Source organism: Eublepharis macularius, chromosome 8 (genome assembly GCF_028583425.1).
Source record: "Eublepharis macularius isolate TG4126 chromosome 8, MPM_Emac_v1.0, whole genome shotgun sequence".
Taxonomy (NCBI): Eukaryota; Metazoa; Chordata; class Lepidosauria; order Squamata; family Eublepharidae; genus Eublepharis; species Eublepharis macularius.
The window spans coordinates 111,838,330-111,858,197 of record NC_072797.1 but is presented as its reverse complement, the minus strand read 5'-3'; the positions used below and the strand labels follow the sequence as shown (position 1 = coordinate 111,858,197).

Sequence of the window (19,868 nt, the reverse complement as noted above, 5' to 3'; positions counted from 1 at the left end):
CCTTTTCTTGCTTACAGACAGCCTGCTAACCTGAAACTACTCACCCACAATGATAAACTACTTAACACTAACATGCACTCTGGTGCCAAGGCCTGCAACACACCAAGATGCCAACTTTGCTCTCATATAGATCCGAGCAACACCATCAGTGGACCAACAACATCACCATACCATCTCGGGTTCATACTTCTGCTCATCCTCCAATGTGATTTACGCCATCATGTGTCAGCAATGCCCCTCTACTCTCTAAATTGGACAAACTGGACACTCCTTGTGACAAAGAATTAACGGGCATAAATCTGACATCAGGAACCAAAACATTCAAAAACCAGTGAGGGAACATTTTAACCTTCCAGGACATTCAGTTGCTGACCTAAAAGTAGCAGTTCTCTGTAGAGGAATTTCAAAGGGAGATTAGAGAGACTGCTGAACTGCAACTGATAACAAAGCTCGACTATGCATCCACCAGGACTGAATCGAGACAAAGGCTTCCTGTCTTATTACCAATGCTAATTTCTCCACTCACTACCCGTCTGCATACCCCACCCTTTTCAATTACACCTGCCTTTGTCATTCACTGGCTGTTATCATTCGGCTTCTGTAATCACTCCACTCTCCAAGATATAAGGACAGATGGATTCACATTCTAGCTGTATCTGAAGAAACGAGCTGTGGCTCACAAAAGCTCATACTCTACCACTAATTTTGTTAGTCTTATAGGTGCTACTGGGCTCTTGCTCTTTTCCACTAATACAGACAGACTAACACGGCTACCCATCTTGATCATTCTAAATAGGATAGACAAGCAGGGGCAATGCATATTAGTAGAAGGTCTAGAGTTACTCATCATACTAGTCACACTTATTTGGAAGGTTGATGAGAGATCCCTAGCCATCTCAATGTGGTGCTGCCATAGGTCATGTCATCAGAGTTGTAGGATAATCAATAGATCATAGTCCACCAAGCCATTCCTTACACTATTGGTTAAATTAAAGTATTTTCAAGAACTGTCTGGCTTTCTCCAGTAAACATTCAAATAATGGGCTACTACACTCAAAAGTGAAATGCATTTATAATTAGAAAGTTCTTCCTTATGCTCCCTTATATCTACCCATTTATCAAGCCATACAATAGAGCATTCTAGTCTATATGCGAAACAGCAATTGTGTTCTCATTTCTTAAAATCCCATGCACCTTAAATAAAGTAATGGGGGGGGGTATAGAATCTTAGGATCACTGCCGTGTTAACCTAGTTGTGTGGAAAGTGGATTTCCATGGGATGCTCTTGCGTAGCTGGGATGCTGCTTAAAAGACCCAAACGTGTTTGATGAGACTGATTGTGCAAGCTCTGACAATGAAATACATTTTTCCAGAATGGTTATTTTTGCCAGTTTCACAACAGAGATGTCCTCAATTGTAAGTAGTTGGCCCCGCCTTCGCCATATTTTATATGCAGGCCTATGATATAAAATCATAGGGCCCCTGGATTAAATGCAGCTTGATCTGCATCAGGGGGAATTCCAGCCGGCTAGGCAAGAGTGTTGCTAAGACCCGCCCGGGAGACTAAGGCATGAAAAGAATGTTCGTGCAAATACAGAGTGACTGGTGGTGATTGAATTTACTGCCTTCCCAGCTACGGGCATGAGTTGTGATAAGACATGGTCTCGATGCCCTCCTTCTGTGATTAAATTCCCACTCTAAGATAGAGGCGCAATCAACCAGCACTGATAAGTTTAATTGACTCTGGGAGCATGCATTTTCATATCTAAATTAATCAACTCAGCTCTGGGGAGATTCATTAGCAAACTGCCCCTTTGTGAGGCAGCAGGAGAGACTTTGCATTTCCTTTCACACACCCTGGCAGAAAGTAAACAAACCTTTGTAATACTCAAGAGACTGACCATTATGGTCTTTGTTCCAATGGCTGAGGGGGCTCCCCAGCCTCAGGACACAGTTTGCCCTGTATGAACCAGAGATCTTGCCCCATTCAAACTGTGCATGCTGTGCCTTCAGATCTCAGTGTTGTACCCTTGGGCCCACTTTCTCTAACTCTCCTGGCCGAGAACGCAGGACATTTGAAGCTATTCTCTTCCTCCATGGACTACTCTACTCTCCTGGATCAGTAAATATACTCTATTCCAAATCTGGCTAGCTTCCTAGGACTCTGTGTGTGTGTGCATGCATATCAATCATTTTTAATTGCCTCTTGTGTGTATGTTGGTTTTTCCTCTTTAAATAAAAATACTCTTTGACCTTGAAAGCATCAAGCCTCGTCTGCTACCTTGGGGAAAGGACCCTGTAAATACTGGTGGAGTTACCCCTCCCACATAGCCTTGCTCCTTGCCACTAATTCCTCCCACTTACTTGCAAGGAGCCATATTCCAGGTAACATAATCACCTCCCTGCTCCCCTATATGGATGGGTCATTTAAACTCAACTCTAGCTGTACAAGAGTGATTCACAGGAAATTGGCTCCAACAAAGCTTGGTGAATGTTTGTATTTACCTCATGATACCTCACAAGAGTGCTAAGGCTCAATTTTTTGTTGTTTCAATATGTACCTCTCTGTACAGTTCCTAGGTTTCTTTCAAATAAATTAGCTTTCAAGCAAGCCTTATGCAGTACAGGAAAGTTGAAGGACTGGATTTAGCAATATGCAATTCTTGCCTAAGCAGATCTTCCCTGCTTTCTGTTCCCTTCAGCAGCGCCTTCCAGTTGATTCCTGGGGTTAGGTGACCTGACCCACATACAGTAACAGTTTCCAGTTAAAAACACACACTCAAAATAATTTATTCTTCTTATATACTATTAAATACATTGAACATTTAATACACACGTTCACAGATAAAAATTAGAAGTATGTCTGCTAAATCTGAATTTGCATAAGGTTTTTCAATGATGTACTTCAAAATAACCAGAGAATTTTGAGATGACGTATCTTCATCATGATGGTTGGAGTTGTAAGCCAAAATAGCTCAAAAGAACTGCGTGGAAATTGCAAGCTTGTATGTGAGAATATATGGCACAATCAGGTTTAAGATCTCTTTTAGACATACCTTGGTGCAACAAGTGCCGCTACAGAAGAAGTTTCCAATGGATTGGAGCCACCAAGAGTTCCTTTCTCTTAAAGTTATGCTCACTACAATGGCATATTGTTTTCTAAAACTTTCTACTGGAAAATAATGGGCCATTTTCTTTGGTTTATTGGAATCCTTGCGCTTAGCAACTAATTACTTTAGTAATTTCCAGCAGGAATGGGGATGTAGATAATATCTAATTGTCCCACAGCTGTTATTAAAAATGTTAGGTTTGTATAGAAGTTGTCTGGCAATATATTTCTATCAGAAATGAAGAGTTCTTTAGCCCAGTCCTAAGCCTGATCACATTGAATTAAGTCCCACTGAGTTCAATGGGACTTATTTCTTAGTAAGGAATGGTCCACACATTATACTAATACGTGTATTTACCATGTTTTAACTGGTGGCATTTTTAGCTAAGGCTCTTTTGAGCTTATTTGCTGTTTGCTTAGATATGCAGCTCCAAACCCTTCATATTTCAGTGCAAATGCACCAAATAACCTGTTACTGTAAATTGTGAATTGGTCCTTAGAATAAGTTGTGCACAAAAAAGGTCAAAATACAGTTCTTCAGCAATGTTATATCATTTGTTTCACAAGAGAACTGTATTCTTCTGCCAGCTTCTTCTGCTCATTTAGTTTTTCCAGCACGGCATCCATTAAATACGAAGCAAAAGGAAACTAAAAGAGAAACAGAGTAAGAAAAATGATCAGTGAAGTCTATATTTTTCCTCAGCTAAAAACATTTACTAAGTATCTTGAAGCTATTCGATTTCACTTAGTTCTGACACTGGCACACTTGCCCACGTCGGTTCTTTCCTAAAACGGATCCTCCTGATTAGTGTGTGTAACTGTTCCTTATCATAAAAATGATAAAAGAGCAGAATAAAATGAAAAAAGATAAACGCCTTATTGAACAATTCATGGTTTACTGACCATGTTAATGATGTAATCTGCAATACCAGCAGCTCTGTCATTTATCTTCAATCAGCTGATCAATATGAGGTTACAGTCATCTCTGGGGCACTTATAAGCAGACGCAGCATGGCACGCTGACTGCTCTCAGGAGAGGGAGAGACGGAGCTATCAATACAGCTCCCAGTGCTGGGGGCAAATGGTTTCAGAGGAGGCCAATGAAACTTTGGTGACTAAATGTAGAAAAATCACTCCATAGATCAGGATGGTACAGAAAAGCCTAAGCACAAGGCAAACTTCGCAAGAGGAAACAAAGCACCCAACAGTTAATCGCAGACTTTATTTGAACTTGACAGTCAAAGTTAGACAACCATATTATTCATTTGGAAGAATATAATTAACATGAAATCCTCACTGTTTGAAGCCTCCATTACACAATAAGTCATTGTTCTCTTCTTAGAAGAACTGCATTATCTCTATATGAAAGGGTTGTCATCTAACTCTAACCTTGGTTTGTAGAGGCGCTATAATGTGTGGAAATGGTGCTTCCCCAATAAGGCCCCAAACTAAAACAGCAGAACCAGGACTGAAGCAAATCTGGCTGACATGAAAACACAAGAGCTTCTGGTGTAGCAGGGCCCCTGTCAAAGGGTGGGAGGGGACCGATATGCTTGTTTATGCTTCAAATGGCTACCTTTGCATGTGCCTGGGTAGATACAACAGGAAGTTGCCAGACTGGCAGATTAAACCAATATGGGGGGAGGAACAGGAAGTTAAAATAGCGCAGGCGCAAGCCAGGCTAAACAACTGCTACCTTCCTGCAGAGTAGGCAATGAGAGCCAACACCCATTGTTGGTGCCACTGGCCAGGTCGGAGTCAAATGCCCCCTGCAGTGCTGCCAGAACTCCTGGAGCTTGGTGGGGAGGGTTGGGTGCTGGGTGACTTTGCACCAGGCACACACTCTCAGCCTAACCTACCCCGAAGAACAATGTGATCCACTTTGGGTCCCCGTTGGGGAGGAGAGCAGGGTATAAATAAAATAAATAAATAACTTCCAATAAGTGATGGTGTTTGTCTATCATCATCATGACCAGTATTTCCACCTCAGTCAAGATATTTGTTACCATCTCAAGCCATCACAGAAATTCTGCCAAAGGCTAAGAGGAGAAAAGGAGGCCAGTGGAAAACAGCATATTTTTAGGCTAAGATTTTATACATATGACTAGAAAAATCAACTAAGTACACCGATGAGAACAATGTAAGATGATTTGGGGAGAAAAGGAGGGTATACACAAAGTAATAAATAAACAGAAGGCCCACAAGAGGAATATAAGACTTCTTTCTCTTTTTACACAGACTATATATCCAAATGGTACAGGAACAGCATAAATCAAGACCATTCGGGTTTTCAAAGGTGTATGTACCAAAAAAAAAAAGAGTCAGATTATTGGACGTAATTGATAATTATGCAAATTGCTGCCTAAAACCCTCATACCTGAATAAACATTATGGTGTACACATGAATTCATCATCATATGTGAAGTATACACACCACTGCATATGAAATATGATGCACACGTTTATTTTGCCACAAGGACACAGATCTGGTGGAAACTGTGCACAGAAGCAGAAGAAACCTTTGTAGTAGGCTGTATACATGATTGGGTACATACACTTTCTAACCCACCGCCCGTAGCAAAAATATCATGTATGAAATTGCCTTTGGTTTTCCCACTCTCCAAAGTCTCTCCAACTTGTATTTTTCTACCCAGATTGAATTTACTTTTGATACATCTATATTTTTTTCCTCATAACATCCTGCTTTAGATGAATGTATTGCTTCACGGCTATCTTGGGCTCCTATCATTCTACATTTTACCTGCTGTTCACTACATTCTGTGGCTGCTCTGCCACTGTAAAATGATTTTTAAGGAGATGTTTCTATCTTAATCATTCAGGGCAATCAAGGGAAAGAGGAGCTTGAAATGTTGCATATGTCTTGCACATTTATCAGCTTCTGGGAGGGTGTTCATGTTCTTATCTAGTTCTCTTTATAGACATACATCCTGCACTGCATCTTTGCAGTCTTCATCTTCGATAGAGGCTTGTCAAAGTTTTATTGATGGTTTTGTAAACACACTGAGATATCCTCTATGGGTTTTTAATTCCTGAATAAAAAGAAGAGTTCATTCTATACAATCCAACCAAAGTTTGAATTCTACCCAAATGTTTTACACACCACACAACTGGCTGGCATTACACACCACACAACTGGCTGGTTTTACACACCACAACTGGCTGGAAAGCCAGTTTGGTGTAGTGGTTAAGAGCGTGGGACTCTCATCTGGAGAACTGGCTTTGATTCCCCACTCCTCCACTTGAAGCCAGCTGGGTGACCTTGGGTCAGTCACAGCTCTTTTAGAGCTCTCTCAGCCCCACCTACCTCACAGGGTGTTGTTTTGTTGTGGGGATAATAATGACATACTTTGTAAACTGCTCTGAGTGGGCATTAAGTTGTCCTGAAGGGCGGTATATAAATCGAATGTTGTTGTTGTTGTTATTATCATTACATTACAACTGGACAGCATTACAGTAATGAGTCTTGGGTCTGATGGTACACAGTGGTCGGGATGACACTTTTCCCAGAAAATTGACAATATATTGCAGTGTGAAATGATTTTTAAAAAAACAAAATATTAAAAACATTTCTCTACTTTGTATTTAAATTTTATAAATATAAGATACATTAATAAAAATCTATGGTCTAAAATTCCCGAAGCCAGCTATTTTACAGTTACCAGATGCAATTGGGGGTGGGGGTGGAGGAATAAAGCCCCACTAAATTTAGTGGGAATTAAGTCCCACTAAATGAATGCTACCTAAGTGCTGAACTGTGAACTTAAGTGTAATTCACTTCAGTGGTACTGGATTTCACTGGGAATTAAGCCACAGGTCCAAAATTTATGAATTATAGGTTTCCTTTTGGGAGACTGTATGCTCTTGATCTTTAAGAATGGAACTACTTGTTCTGTGATCATTTTAAAAGACTTTCTCCCCCTTCACCCCGGTCCAAATGCAGCAGCTGGGGGAGAACAATGGGGAGGGCTCTTTAAGCCTTTCCTCCCTTGCCATTTCCCCCCTGAAAAATGCCATTCCAAGACATTTCTATTCCCTCTGAAGAAAAGAAAGGGGTATTCTTATAAACCAAACACATAAATTATCCTTTATAATTATGATTGAATCTACAAAGCTATACAGAAGCAGGAACAAAGGCTGAACCCTGCCTGCAAGTTTGCTGTCTCCTAAGGTAGAATATGAAAAGGAAAGGAAGAAAGAACCAACATGGGTAGGCCAAAGCAAAGAGATGCTTAAATTCAATGGTACGGGGAGCAAACTTCAAACTGGGCCTTCTATCCAAGCCCTGCCATCTGTCTACCCATCAATGGTACTTACGAAAACGGAACTAAGGCAGTGGAAAAGAAGTACAAAAATAAGGGTGTTTACAATAGAAATTCACACACGTCAACCATCTATCCATCAATGTCAACAATCTATCCATCAATGCTGCTTACAAGAAAACGAAACTAAGGCAGTGGAAAAGAAGTACAAAAATAAGTGTCTTCACAATAGAAATTCACACATGTCAACCAAAGGAACCGAGTCAGAATTAGACTCAGTGTTACGAACCATCAAATTCATGATTTTTCTTAGGTATGGATTATTACTAACCTATAGTTAGAGTGGAGGATGCACACGGATGTGCTGCGTGCATGCCCTTAGTTCACGGAGGAAATGTGAGAGACTGAAAATGCTGCTTTCCTTTCCAGCCTTGGCCCCTTCACCTCCCCATCTGCAACACCAGTAGGTCCTGCAGCATGCCTACTTTGGTTTGAACTGGTAAAGATGATTTAGCACTGGCTAGCTTCAGCAAAAAATAGTCCTGAGAGTTTTGAAATTAAAAACAAATTCAGTAAATGTTTCTTTCCTATGTTGTTGCATGGCCATGTTGTCTAGTAATTATTGATACTGTGTAAAAAAAATTCCACCTGAATATTTCTTTGTCGTGTACTAGGTATCCTGGGTCCATTATCCTGAACATCTCTGTTCAGTTGTTTAATTTTGTGTGACGTAATGCAGAACCACTTTTCATATGCCATACAACTGCTGAGTTCATATTGCATTACATTATTGAAATGCTCCAAGCAATGGAAACCCATTTTGACTAAGTTTGTGACAGCTTTATAGTTAATGGTGCTTGCATTATATAATGGATAATGCCGATCCTTCATAACCTGCCTATTATTTAGGCTTCAGCTTCTTTTAATGTAAAGATACTGGAAGCTTTAATTTCTGAGAGTTTCAATTGAGTAAGGGCTCCTGGGAGAAGAGGCAGAAGTCAGAAAGTGAACTACTAAACCTCTGCTAGTAAATTCTGCAGGGACAGGAAAGACCACTGCAGTACTATTAAAGCCCTCTTCCTGTGAGTACCAAGAGCTAGCAACAGGCTCTAGAGGGCTCTCTGAACAGCCTCTACTCAATCACATTACAAAGTTAATTAGAGTCGGGCCCAAGGAACATGTTGAAAAAAACAAAACAAAAACCAGATAGTTTCCCCAAAGCAGCCACAATAGCTGCAATGGCACTCAACAACTGGGGGTTCATTTATATGACTACTGGCCTCTCCCACTCACACTTGCTCTTTTGGTTCATCTGAACTATGCCTGAAAATAATGAGCAAAGGAGCAGAAAAAGAAAGGGGCCTGCAACAGCCTGACTTTTTGTGCAAAGTGTTCTCAAACAACAACAAGCAGCGTGTGATTATTTTACCATGGGTGTTTACCAACTCATCTCAGTGGGAGTACGATCAAAGGAAGACAACTCCACCCAATGGGTCCCATCTAGGGATGTAGAATTCAGGTTTGGTCTTCCTTTAAAAATACTGAATATTACCAAACTCAAAAGGGAATACCAAATCAGATTTGGTATTCCCAAACTCAAATTAATTTGGGTTAATTTGGTAAACTTTGCTAATAGCAGCTGGGCTGTTCCTTTGCTAAGGAACAACAAACAAACCGTTTCCTGCCTTTTTTTACTAGATGGGAGGGGAAGAAGGGAGAGAAATTGAGGCAGAGACAGAAGGGAGGGGGAAGGAGGAAAGGAGAAGGAGTAAATGGCCAATCCTTGCAGGAGCTTTCCTTCCCTGGCCAATGGGATTTTCTATAAGGAGAGAGCCTTTTTTAAACTGCCCTGCAAGGAGTTAAATAGGCAGGTTTGGCTCAGAGCAGCCTCCATTTTGTGTGGTATGTGCTCTGGCTGCCTGGAGAGATCTGAAGCTCTACCTGCTGCTGCCTGTGGACTCTCTCTCTGTGGTCTGGCCTAGGCCTGGAATGCTTTGGACTTGACATGGAATGCGACTGGATCTAGCTGCCCAGTGGATTCCTTCCTACTGCTGCCTGCTGAGACCTGTACCTGGGGGACTTCTGCACCTGGAAGGTTTCTGTTGCTGCCTGGTTTGAAAGTTGTAGACTCATTTGGTTTTTTCTCTCTTTAGGGGGAGGGGGTCGGGTTTGTGTCTGGGAGGGATAGGTGTGGGAGGGAAAGGAAAAGGGTTTTTTTAGTTTGCATTTTAAAAGCTGGGTTTTTCCTCTGTATGTGGGGGTGCAGTTTTGTTTGGCTTTTGTGGGGGGGGGGTGCTTTGGTTTTACTTTTATTTATTACACTTAGGGTTTATTTTGCTGTTCTTCTCGGGGGAGGGGGTTCTTCTGTTTTATCCTGTGGTTGGGATGCTTTGTTTGCTGTTTTATAATTCCTGCTTATTAGATTCACTTGTTTGTCAGGGAAGGGGCAGGTTCTGTGTTTTCTCCAGTTGTGGATGTTTTGTTGCTGTAAATTTTTGTTGGTTCTTTGCAGGGTGTGTGTGTGTGTTGTTTTCCCCTGTTATTGGGGCTGTTCTTTCTTTATAGACGTTGGCTTGTGTTTCTGTTTTCTGTTAGCATAGAAACTTGGCTTCGTGTTCACTGCAGATTTTTGTTGGTTGGTTGTTCTTCTTCCGGGGCAGGGGTGCTTGTAGGGGTGCTTCTTGGTTTACATTTACCTAGTGGTGTTTGGGTGTACTTTGGGTATTCAGAGAGTTGTGTGCATTTTTAAAAAGTTTTTTTAAGATAGGCCAGTTGTAGGTCTTGTAAAGTAAAACTTAATTGATAGTTTTTAAGGACCAAAGAGAGGGCTTTCCCCCCTTTTAATAGGTTTATGTAGGAATTAAGAAGAGTTCAGGTTCTACTCAAATTCTATAGATAAATAGGCCATCCATTAGTGACATTTAACTAGGTTTTCACTGCCCACCTCTGGCTCCCTTGGAGCCAGGCCTGGCACATTAGAAGGGTTTGGGGGGGGGGGTCACAGGCTTGCCTGTAGATTGGGGTTCAGGCCAGGAGTAGCTTGATTCCCAAAAGGAATTAAGCTGCTTGCTAATGTAGTGCCACAACATACATAAATAGGGCCTTTTAAAAAGAGATTTGTGTGGCCATCTCCAGGTTTGGACCCACAAAAAGCAAGCTTTCAGAAAAGGTAGGTAGGTTTTAAAAGAAACATTTTTGGCTAGGTGCTTTGGGTGGGTTGGTAATTTAACTGTTTAATAAGGTTACTTACTAGTTAGTGTCGGTTCCAGGGGGCAGAAAAAAGTATGACAGGAGACTAGAGAGAGGCCCTGGGGGAAAGGCGAGGGATAAGACTAGAGAGGTGGAGAGAAGGGGGAAGGGGAGGGCTACAGCTCTCCCCCAACCTGCATGGAGGAGGCCCACCCCAGTGCAACTGCTGTTCATCAGCCTGGCTTCTGGTGACAGCAAGAATTCATAAGGCCCTTTTTCCTGAGGCAGCTGCAGGAACACCACTCCCACCACAGGTGTCGGAGACAGGAGTTGGCACTGACCAGGGGCCTGCTGCTGAGGTTCCCTCTCCTCCTGCTGTTGAGATCCAGCTGTGGGAGGAGGAGCAGCATGAGGAGTCTTTTGGGTTGGGCTTGGGGGACATGAATTTTCCTTCCCTTGTGCTCACCCAAGGGGCCCAGAGGATATTGGAGGAAATGCCGGAGGAGCCCACCATTGGTAAGCCTTCCTCAGTTTCCTCTGAGGTCAGCAACAGGCCTTTCATGGCAAGGCCGGAGGAGAGAATGATGGAAGAAGAGGTTGTGGAAGTGGTGACCTCCCCCACATCTCTATGTCTTCACCCTCAACCATCTTCTTCTGCCCAGTCTAGACACAGTGTGTCTGGCCCAAGCACCTCACAGGAAGCAGCTCCTAGGATGCCTGCAGCTACAGGGCAGCATGATCACCCCTTATCCTCCAATGTCTGGGAGCACTTCTAGAAGATAGAGGACCCCTAGTATGCACAGTGCCAGCTCTATAAGGCCCAGGTCAGTCAAGGGAAGGATGTGAATAATCTCGACAGCCAGCCTCAGGAATCACATGAAGAAGCAGCACTGGGTAGTGCTTCGTGGGCGGGGGGGGGGAGACTGTGTTACCAGCAACAACTGGCACCACACGGCTGCCAGCAAGCCAGCAGGAGGGTTGTCCCGCAACCAACTCTGGTGTTCTCCTCCCCTGGTTTCCTGTAGACAAGGGACACCAAGCATCTCTTGCTTACTGCACACTGGTAGCAATTCAATGACCTTCAGGGTGGGGGTGGGATGACCAGCATCAGGAAGGGCCAGATGGGAGATCATTAAGCTGGCTACTGCAAGACTTTGCTCTATGCCAAGGTTTTCAACGAGGCACACACGGCAGAGAACATGGCTGCCATCATCAAGGGGAAATTACTGGACTGGGTAAGTGAGGGAAGCATCACCAATGGGATACATGGTGACTGATGGTGATGCAAACATGAAAGCAGTGAGAGTGCAAGTAAGCCTCAAGTGCATTTACTATGCGGTCTACAAACTTCACTTCTTGGTTGTGCTTGGTCTGGGTTCCTCTGAGGAACCTGCAGAAAATCTCATGAATTCCAGTGTCTCCTCCACAACTGCCGGTGACTCATGAGTCACTTCTTCACTGTGTGAAAGCAACTAATCAACTGCACCAGAAGCAAGTCAGGACAAGCATGCCAGAGCATCGCCTGATCTCTGATGTTGTCACTCACGGGATCCCATGCCATGCTTGAGCATTTGATGGAGTAGCAGGCCACCCTCATAGTGTGGCTCTCGGAGAATGACACTTGGAAGGGGAGGGTGTGTTCATCCAAGAGGATTGGTTCACCATCTCCCAGAGAGTGGAGGTCCTGAGGCCCTTCAAGGAATTCACTGTCACAGTCTCATCTGACATGGGTCTGGTCATTTCTCTGGTGCATACCCATGAAAGAGCTATGGCCTCCTTCCTGGATCCAGAAGCAGGACATGCAGACTTTGTTCCAGGAGTGTGAGTGCTCATGAGAAGGCTGCAGCAGGGCATCACCGAGAAGGTGTTGTACATGCTGGTGACCATGTGCAATCTACATGTCAAGGGTGCTTTCGCTAAGCAGGCTGAGCACCTCACCAGCATGAGAGGTGCCCTCTCTTTGCAGCATAGGCAGGCCAAGAGGGGCCTCCTGCCAGCAGAGGGAATGGGACAAGAGTCCAGCTCTGCAGGTTCACCTCTCACTGATCCCCCCATGGTCAGTGCCAGGATGTCCATGAAGACGAAGATACTCTGACGTGCCCTTGGCCCCTCGGGGAATGTGAGGCACAGGAGCCAGGATTCGATGATGGCAATAGTCAGGGACTATCTTGCAGACCCCTGCAAATTGCTTTTCACCGATCCGCTGAATTACTGGGCCAAGAAAGAAGCAGTTTGCCCGAACCTCTCTCTTGAGGCCCAGAAGCTCCTCTCTTGCCCTCTGATAAGTGTGAAGAACAAGCATATGGGTGGGCAACATATCAGCTCACATTGCACTCATCTGCTCCCCTGGAGAGTTGACCAGTTGGTCTTCCTGAAGGTCAACATGCCACTCTTCAATTTCCAAATGTTGGACTTCCAGGGTGAATGAGGTGAGCCCACCTTGTGGCCTGCACCCTCTGGGAGTCTGTGAGGTGGGGAAAAATGCTCTTCCCAAAACTTAAAAGTTAGGTAGAAAACCAGGAGGAGGAGGCCAGGTGATTCAGTTGGCACAACAAATACACACTGCAACTTGGACCCCCTCCCCCTCCCACACATACTGCAAATCCACCAGCCCATGTTAACACATATTTTTGCAGATAATTGAGAAAAGAGGCCTCAAAAATGTTGGTTTCTTACCAATGGGATGGAAAAAGTCAGAGAGAGATGTTATAGAAAAGTAGAGAACAATACACCATGTGTCACAGAGGAAAACTCACAGAAACACCCATATGAAGCTAAAGAATGCTGTTGTATAATTATATAATGTGCTGTTCTAATGTTAACTTAAGTTTCCTCATTGCTGGGGTGGGAAGGATGGCTGATGTAATGTGTGGTTCTATTACGTTGTTCTAATGTTAACTTTCTTCATTGCAGGGGTAGGAGGGGGCCAATGATGAAGGCTGCTGCAAAGAGAGGATTATTTGGGTCTCCCACATTCCTCACTGTCAGTTTCAGCCTAAGGCCACATGGGTAGGATCAATCTTACGCAACTGTGCTTGCTTGCCATTGCCTTGTGCTTGTGGCTGGGTACTGCTTGGTTCTGTTCTTTGGTGTTCTCACACTGGCTGAACCCAATGCCTGACTTCTGTGAATGACACTGGGTCTGTTGGGCTAAGTTGCAAGAGTGCTCCTTGCTTCAGTTTAGTTTGGGTGGAATGGATGTGATTCTCTGTTGTGAAGTTGGTCCCCTTGCTTCACTTTGGTTTGGGGCGGGGGGGATTCCATTCCCTTGCTTCAGCTTGCAAGACTGTCCCTTGCTTCAGTTTGGTTTTGGAGATTCTCTAGTGTGATGTTGGTCCTCATAGGGAACAATGGAGAGTGGCTGGTCAGCCTGCTGAGGAGGCGTAGGGGGTTTGGGGAGAGTGTTAGTTTGGTACTGTTGAGCTTCCTCAGGGATGAACTTGCATTTGGGAGCATGTCTTGGCTATGGCATCCTTGCCTTGTGCCTATGGGCTCTTGGGAAAGAACTTGTAAAGCCCTTATCATTGAGATCATGGAGAGTAGCTGGTTAGCCTACTTAGGGGGTGCTGGAGTTTTTGAGGGAGGTGTCAGTTTGGTTCTGTTGGACTGTCTGGTGTGGAGCTTGCATTTGAGAGTGTGCTGTGGCAATGGCAGCCTTGGTCCATGTGTTTCTGCAGTGCGAGAAAGCTTGGACTTTCCCCCCACAATAAGAACAAATGGAGTCACTGGGAGCACCTTCTTTTGGGATGGAAAGTGCCCTCCAGGGTCCAATCTCCCTGAAACTTGGGGTGCATTCAGAGGACAGTCAGGAGTAGACCCCCTGAACATTTGGTGGATTTTGCTTGCAAAATGCCACCCCCAGCCCCATGGATAGCCCCCATAATTTTCCTCATAGGGAATATTGGAGATTTGAGGTGGCTGGAGGCACATTCTTTGGGGTTCCCTGGGCCACTGGGGGTAAAAACCCTAATTGAGTTTTCCACAGGAAACAATGGACAAATTGTACCAAATTTGCTCTGTAATACCAAATCGAACTAGAGGATCAATTTGGTATTCAGGGGATACCGAATTTTTTTCCAATTCAATATAACTGAACAAATTACCATTTTTCCCCTGTGCACACCCCTAGTCTCACCTATGTTTCAGCAGAGACAACAAGGAGATTCTTTTGTTACTTGCTCCTGGCCCTTACTGCAGATAAAAGTTTCTTCTTCGCCTCTGCCTGGCATTCTTTTGCTTGTATGTTGGCTTTACCCTACGTGACTACCCTGACTTTGCCAGAGCTTAGTCTGACATTTACAGCAAGGTAACATATAGATGTGAGATGACTCTGCATTAGGATGGCTAGGCTCTGAGATGAATAAGAATAATTAATTAAATTAAATTATATTAAGAAGGATTTTGACAAGCTGGGAAGTGTTCAGAGGAAGGAAACGAAGATGGTGAAGGGTCTGTAGATCAAGTCCTATTGGGAAAGGTTGAAAAAGTTGGGTTTGTTTAGCCTGAAGAGGAGGTGACTGAGAGGTGATATAAAAGCCCTCTTCAAGTATCTGAAAGGCTGTCACAAGGAGGATGGAGCGGAGTTGTTGTCAGAGGGTCTTTCAAGTTTTTCTGTACTAGAAGTCCTGTGAGCTAGTTGTTTCACAGCACAAAAGCTGCACTCATCATGTTCTTGCCACAGAAGGGCATTGAACATATCTCATTCCTTCCACTTCAAAAAGTTTGGGGCACCACATTTTCCTCCTCTACCACTCCAAGATCTTTAAAGCTAAAAATAGATTAAAATTTTAAATGAAAAGATTTTCCCCATTTGAAATGGCACAGATGACTTTGGTTACTAAAAAACTTGATGATCCAATTAAATACTGAACTCCTTGAACTGCCCGTAATCTCTTTCATATGGGGGCACGTGCAGTTGTTCAGCAGCTGCCCAGAGGCATGATATTTATTAATCAACAAGAGTATAAACATTTCTAAAAGAGGCAAAGATTCTGTCCCTTTCTGGTATTAATATTACAGAAAACACAGGTGGAGAAAGACCATAATACAGAAGTGTGCCATGGCTTATAAACACTCCAGGGGAATCTTTAAATGACAATAAAGAACACCTAGTGCTCACCGTGACCCCCCCCCCTTCTCAAATTCTAATGTAGCAGTAAAATGGTGCATGTCAGCAATAAAAATAAAACGTTGTATGACATTTTAAATGTTATCATATTGTCACAGTGGAATAAAATTAGCTTGAAAAATGATCTAAAGGGCTGTGATGCAGTTCATTTATGTACAACAGCAACAGCAGCAGTTTCTCCATGTTCATAAAGGTTTCTCCATTAAATTTACCTCCAGTCAATAATTAGGAGTCCACAAATAAACCTAGGCAATTAAATCAATACTGTTGGGCAATTACGTTCCAGAGGCCAGGCTCAATGGCACAAGAAGACACTATATCAAACTTCAGTATTAAGTGATCTCATGTACTTCGCTGCAAGACATTTTGTACAGAAAAGAAAGTGTGTGTGCATGTGGGGTGGGGGGAACCAAGCCCAATAAAACTAATGTAAATGTATTGTATGGAAATGTAAGTCTTATGTGGGTAATCCACTTACTCTGTACCCCGTGCTCTGAGCAGAAATAGCAGCTTAATACTGGTATCTGCTAGGAACGCGTGCTGCTAGCAAAGAAGCTCTGTGGAAAACTGGACTGGAGCACACAGTAGCACCGCCTTCACAGAGAAGTGGCTTTCAGGGGCTTCTGTGCAGATATTGCAACATATGATACCTCCTTTACTTTCATAAACATATGCCAAATGAAAGACACCTGCTTCTAAACTGGAAGGAGAACTCGGGAAACGGCCTCTGACAAAGTTTTCTCCTCCTTCCAGGCTCTGCTATATTGGAAAACATTTTCCTCTCTTAACTTCAATGAACTCAGAAAGGTGTAATAGCATTGCTAATGACTTTTCATTGCCAGGGAAGAAAACCAAAAGGAGATCTCCACTAAAGAAGGATGCAGAAAACAAGGTGATCTTTTAACCAAAATTAAAAGATTTGGACAGAACAGTAAGTCTGTGCCTCTCTCTTCTCCCTCCCTCCCTCCCTCCCTCCCTCCCTTTCTTTCTCAGCAGTTAAGTGCTATATATCCATCAATGTAAATTGTGGTTATGCTAACGCAGATTCCATCTTAAAGAGAAATTTCTAACCCATTTGAATCCTGGCTACGAATAAGCCCTGGTGAACTCTAATCACAGTGACCACCAATAGCAACGAAATACTAAACCAGGAACAAGGTTGTTAGGTGAAGAGTGCCATAGCGTAGGGGAACAGGAGTGGACAGATTGAGCCTGTTGTGACAGCTCTAGATTGCGTCACCACAGTAAGGACCCAGCATAGTGTGCATACCCACTTTCTAAGGGAGTTGCACAATTCATACTTTTTATTAGCTAAAGATTCATATATCTGTTCTACGTAAGCAATGCAAGCATTGTTACTCTTTTAGCAGAGTGTATTTTCTGACAATTTATTTCTTACTTCATTTATGCCCCCCCCCACTTTATCCCCAATGGGGACCCAAAGTGTCTTACATTGTAAATAAATTAATAGCAGGGGATTATAAATTTTGATCTCGTGTTAAAACTGTGCATCTCTTTTAATTCACTGTATAGATCTGAAAGAATCTTTAAAACAAATTGAAAGCTATTTACAGCATCTCCCTTCAGCCATTCAGATGAGAAATGACGTGTGTTTTACACCACTCACATAGTAAGCACGTAGATGTGTTTGTCATAAAGGATTTTTTTTAAGGAAAACTTCCTCTAGATTTTTAGAAACACATTGGTAAAATTAAAAAGATAAATAAAAATTACAGTGGGAAGAAGTTTCAAGATACAGTTTATGTTGTCAGCCATCTTGAAACAAAAGCCGGCTATGACTAGAAAAGCAGGGCTCTCACCTGCCAATAAGCTGCCCTTGATCACTTACAAGAGGGGAGCATCCCAGCAGACTGTGTGTGTATTAAAAAAAAAAGACTTGAAAGAGAAGAAAAAGTATCACACAGGTCACAGCAGCAGTCTCAATGGACCCCTCAGGGATTTCAACTAGTCTCAGCCTTGTCATCCTCTATGCAGCTTTCCACTCTGCCCAGAAAATGTCGATAGGAAAATGTTTGAGGGGCCTCTAGTGGAAATTTTTTCATTCTTTCTGCATTGACAGGATGCCAAATCAATATTTACTTCCCACTAACAAGCTGCTTGAGGTCTCAGTAGAAAATATTGTAGAGAATGCGGGAAGACACGGTAATAAACAGCTGTCTGGCTGTGAGGAAAACATGAATTGACTGGAAACAGGTCCATAGTAAAAGGTCACCGAAACCCATGAACTCCTCAGGTGTCCATATCAACTACTAACTTTAAAGGCACATAATAAAAAAATCTCTTTTTCCTAAGACATATGAGGGAATGGATCCTTTTCTCTCCACCAAGGATACAGATAGATTCAATAATTTAATTAATATGTTGCCAAGATGTATACTTTTTTCCTTAGATGTTTTATATTCCACCTGTAAAGTTAGCTCAAACAAATGTAGTGTTGACCCTTCCGCTTATTCTACTGAAAAGCCCCTTTAATAGAAAATATTTCTTAGGAACAATGGTTGTAATTCTTAAATATGATTATTTAAAAATTTGGTAATTAACTGTGCAATCCTAAACAGAGTTACTCCAGTCTACACCCATTGATTTCACTGTAAATCTGTTCCTGAACTTCACATAAGTAAGTGAACCGTACCAAGAGCTCTAGTGCTCTTCAATTGATCGTCTCTTTCTTAAATATTATTTTAATAAGCAGGGATGGCTCAGGCCACATCCAGCTGTCCCATTCTTTTATTAAGACATCTTCAGAGTTCTCCTTGAACTGTCAGATTGGCAAAGTGTGCCTTTTGACCTGGAAAGGAGCCCTTAGGAGCAGGAAACGAGACGAGCACTCATTTCTCACTCAGGGGAATGCTTCCAGGTGAGGCTGTGTATTCAACCTACTTTTGACTTGGTGGCAATGTTTCATTGTGAAACTAACACGAAGGCCCCTGTTTCATTATAATCCCTAACTTTCCATGGGGAAGGCACATGTTAGCTGAATGAGCTGCAGCATTTTATACAATGCTTTTGGACCATCTAGATCACTTCGTGGGCCCAGGATGAGAGAGCTGCCTGCCAGGTGAGTGAGGCACCTCTCTCATCTGTAAATAGAAGAATCACCTGCAAGACATTTGGGAAGATGCAACGGCCTCTATGGCAATTTCCCATTTTCTAATGGGAAAGGTGCTCACTAGGAAAGGACCAGAGTGAGACTCCCTCATAGTCCACTGGGCCCAGCCAGCACCACATCTTTCACCTTAGGGCTTGAATTCTCCCAGAGACAAGATTCTGAGAGTGGGTGACTGATAACCATCACAATTGGTCCTCCCCAGCTCCTATGAAAGTTTACTGGGGAGAATCTGGGTCCCAGAATAAAGAAGCTGGCTTTCCCAGCTTCTTAAGCTTACCAGTTTTTAGGAGAGGGGCTACAGCTCAGTGGTAGAGCATCTGCTTTACATGTAGAGACTGTCAGATACAAACCCTGGCAACTCCAGCTAAAAAGGAATCAGTGTGCTGTGAAAGACCTGGAAAACCTCAACCAGTCAAAGCAGACAATACTGACTGCTGGGTGAATGGTCCAACACAGTATAAGGTACTGTCTTATGTTCTAATCTAGACAATGTGGTGGGAGGAGATCCTCTTTCCCATTAAACAAACAACATCTGCCACCATCTGACAAAGGGAGCTTTCACTCTCAAAAGCTTATATTCTGGAAATCTAGTTGATCTTTAAGGTATTACTCGATCCAAATCTTGCTCTTCTAATAGTACAGACCAACATGGCTACGGCCTGAAACTATCTGCCACCAAATAAAGTACAAGTGAATTTAATACCTGTCCTTCCAGAAGCTTCTGTAAGTAGCACATCCATTCCTTGTCACTTTCCTGTTCTCTTTTGATCTGTTCTGTTTCCTGAAAATAAAATACTGGTTCATAATCTCTGTCAGTGTGGAGGAGTCGGCAGAATCTTCCTTTAGCCAAAAAGGCCATCTTGCTTTGCACTTACAGCCCATGAAGGAAGACCAGAGAGGAAAGAAGTCTTGACTCTCTGAGGCAGCAGCCAAACTAGGAGTGAAGCACCACCCTGTCAGGTTCCCATAAACTTGGAAATTAGTGAGACAGCAACTAGGCCTAACTCCAGTAGCTCTGAGGGATCAGTGGGT

The 19,868-nt window shown here is 43.0% G+C and overlaps 1 protein-coding gene across 1 annotated transcript in view; it reads right to left on the bottom strand.

Annotated features, from left to right (window-relative positions):
• Positions 1-2,844: 2,844 nt before the first annotated feature.
• The window catches only part of CNTLN (centlein), a 282,369-nt gene continuing 265,345 nt past the window's right edge, over positions 2,845-19,868 (bottom strand). The window contains exons 25-26 of the mRNA XM_054986823.1: positions 19,540-19,617; positions 2,845-3,757 (exon numbers count right to left, since the gene is read on the bottom strand). Coding sequence (XP_054842798.1) covers positions 3,656-3,757; positions 19,540-19,617 — 180 coding nt within the window. The 3' untranslated portion in view covers positions 2,845-3,655. The remainder of the gene's footprint in view (positions 3,758-19,539; positions 19,618-19,868) is intronic.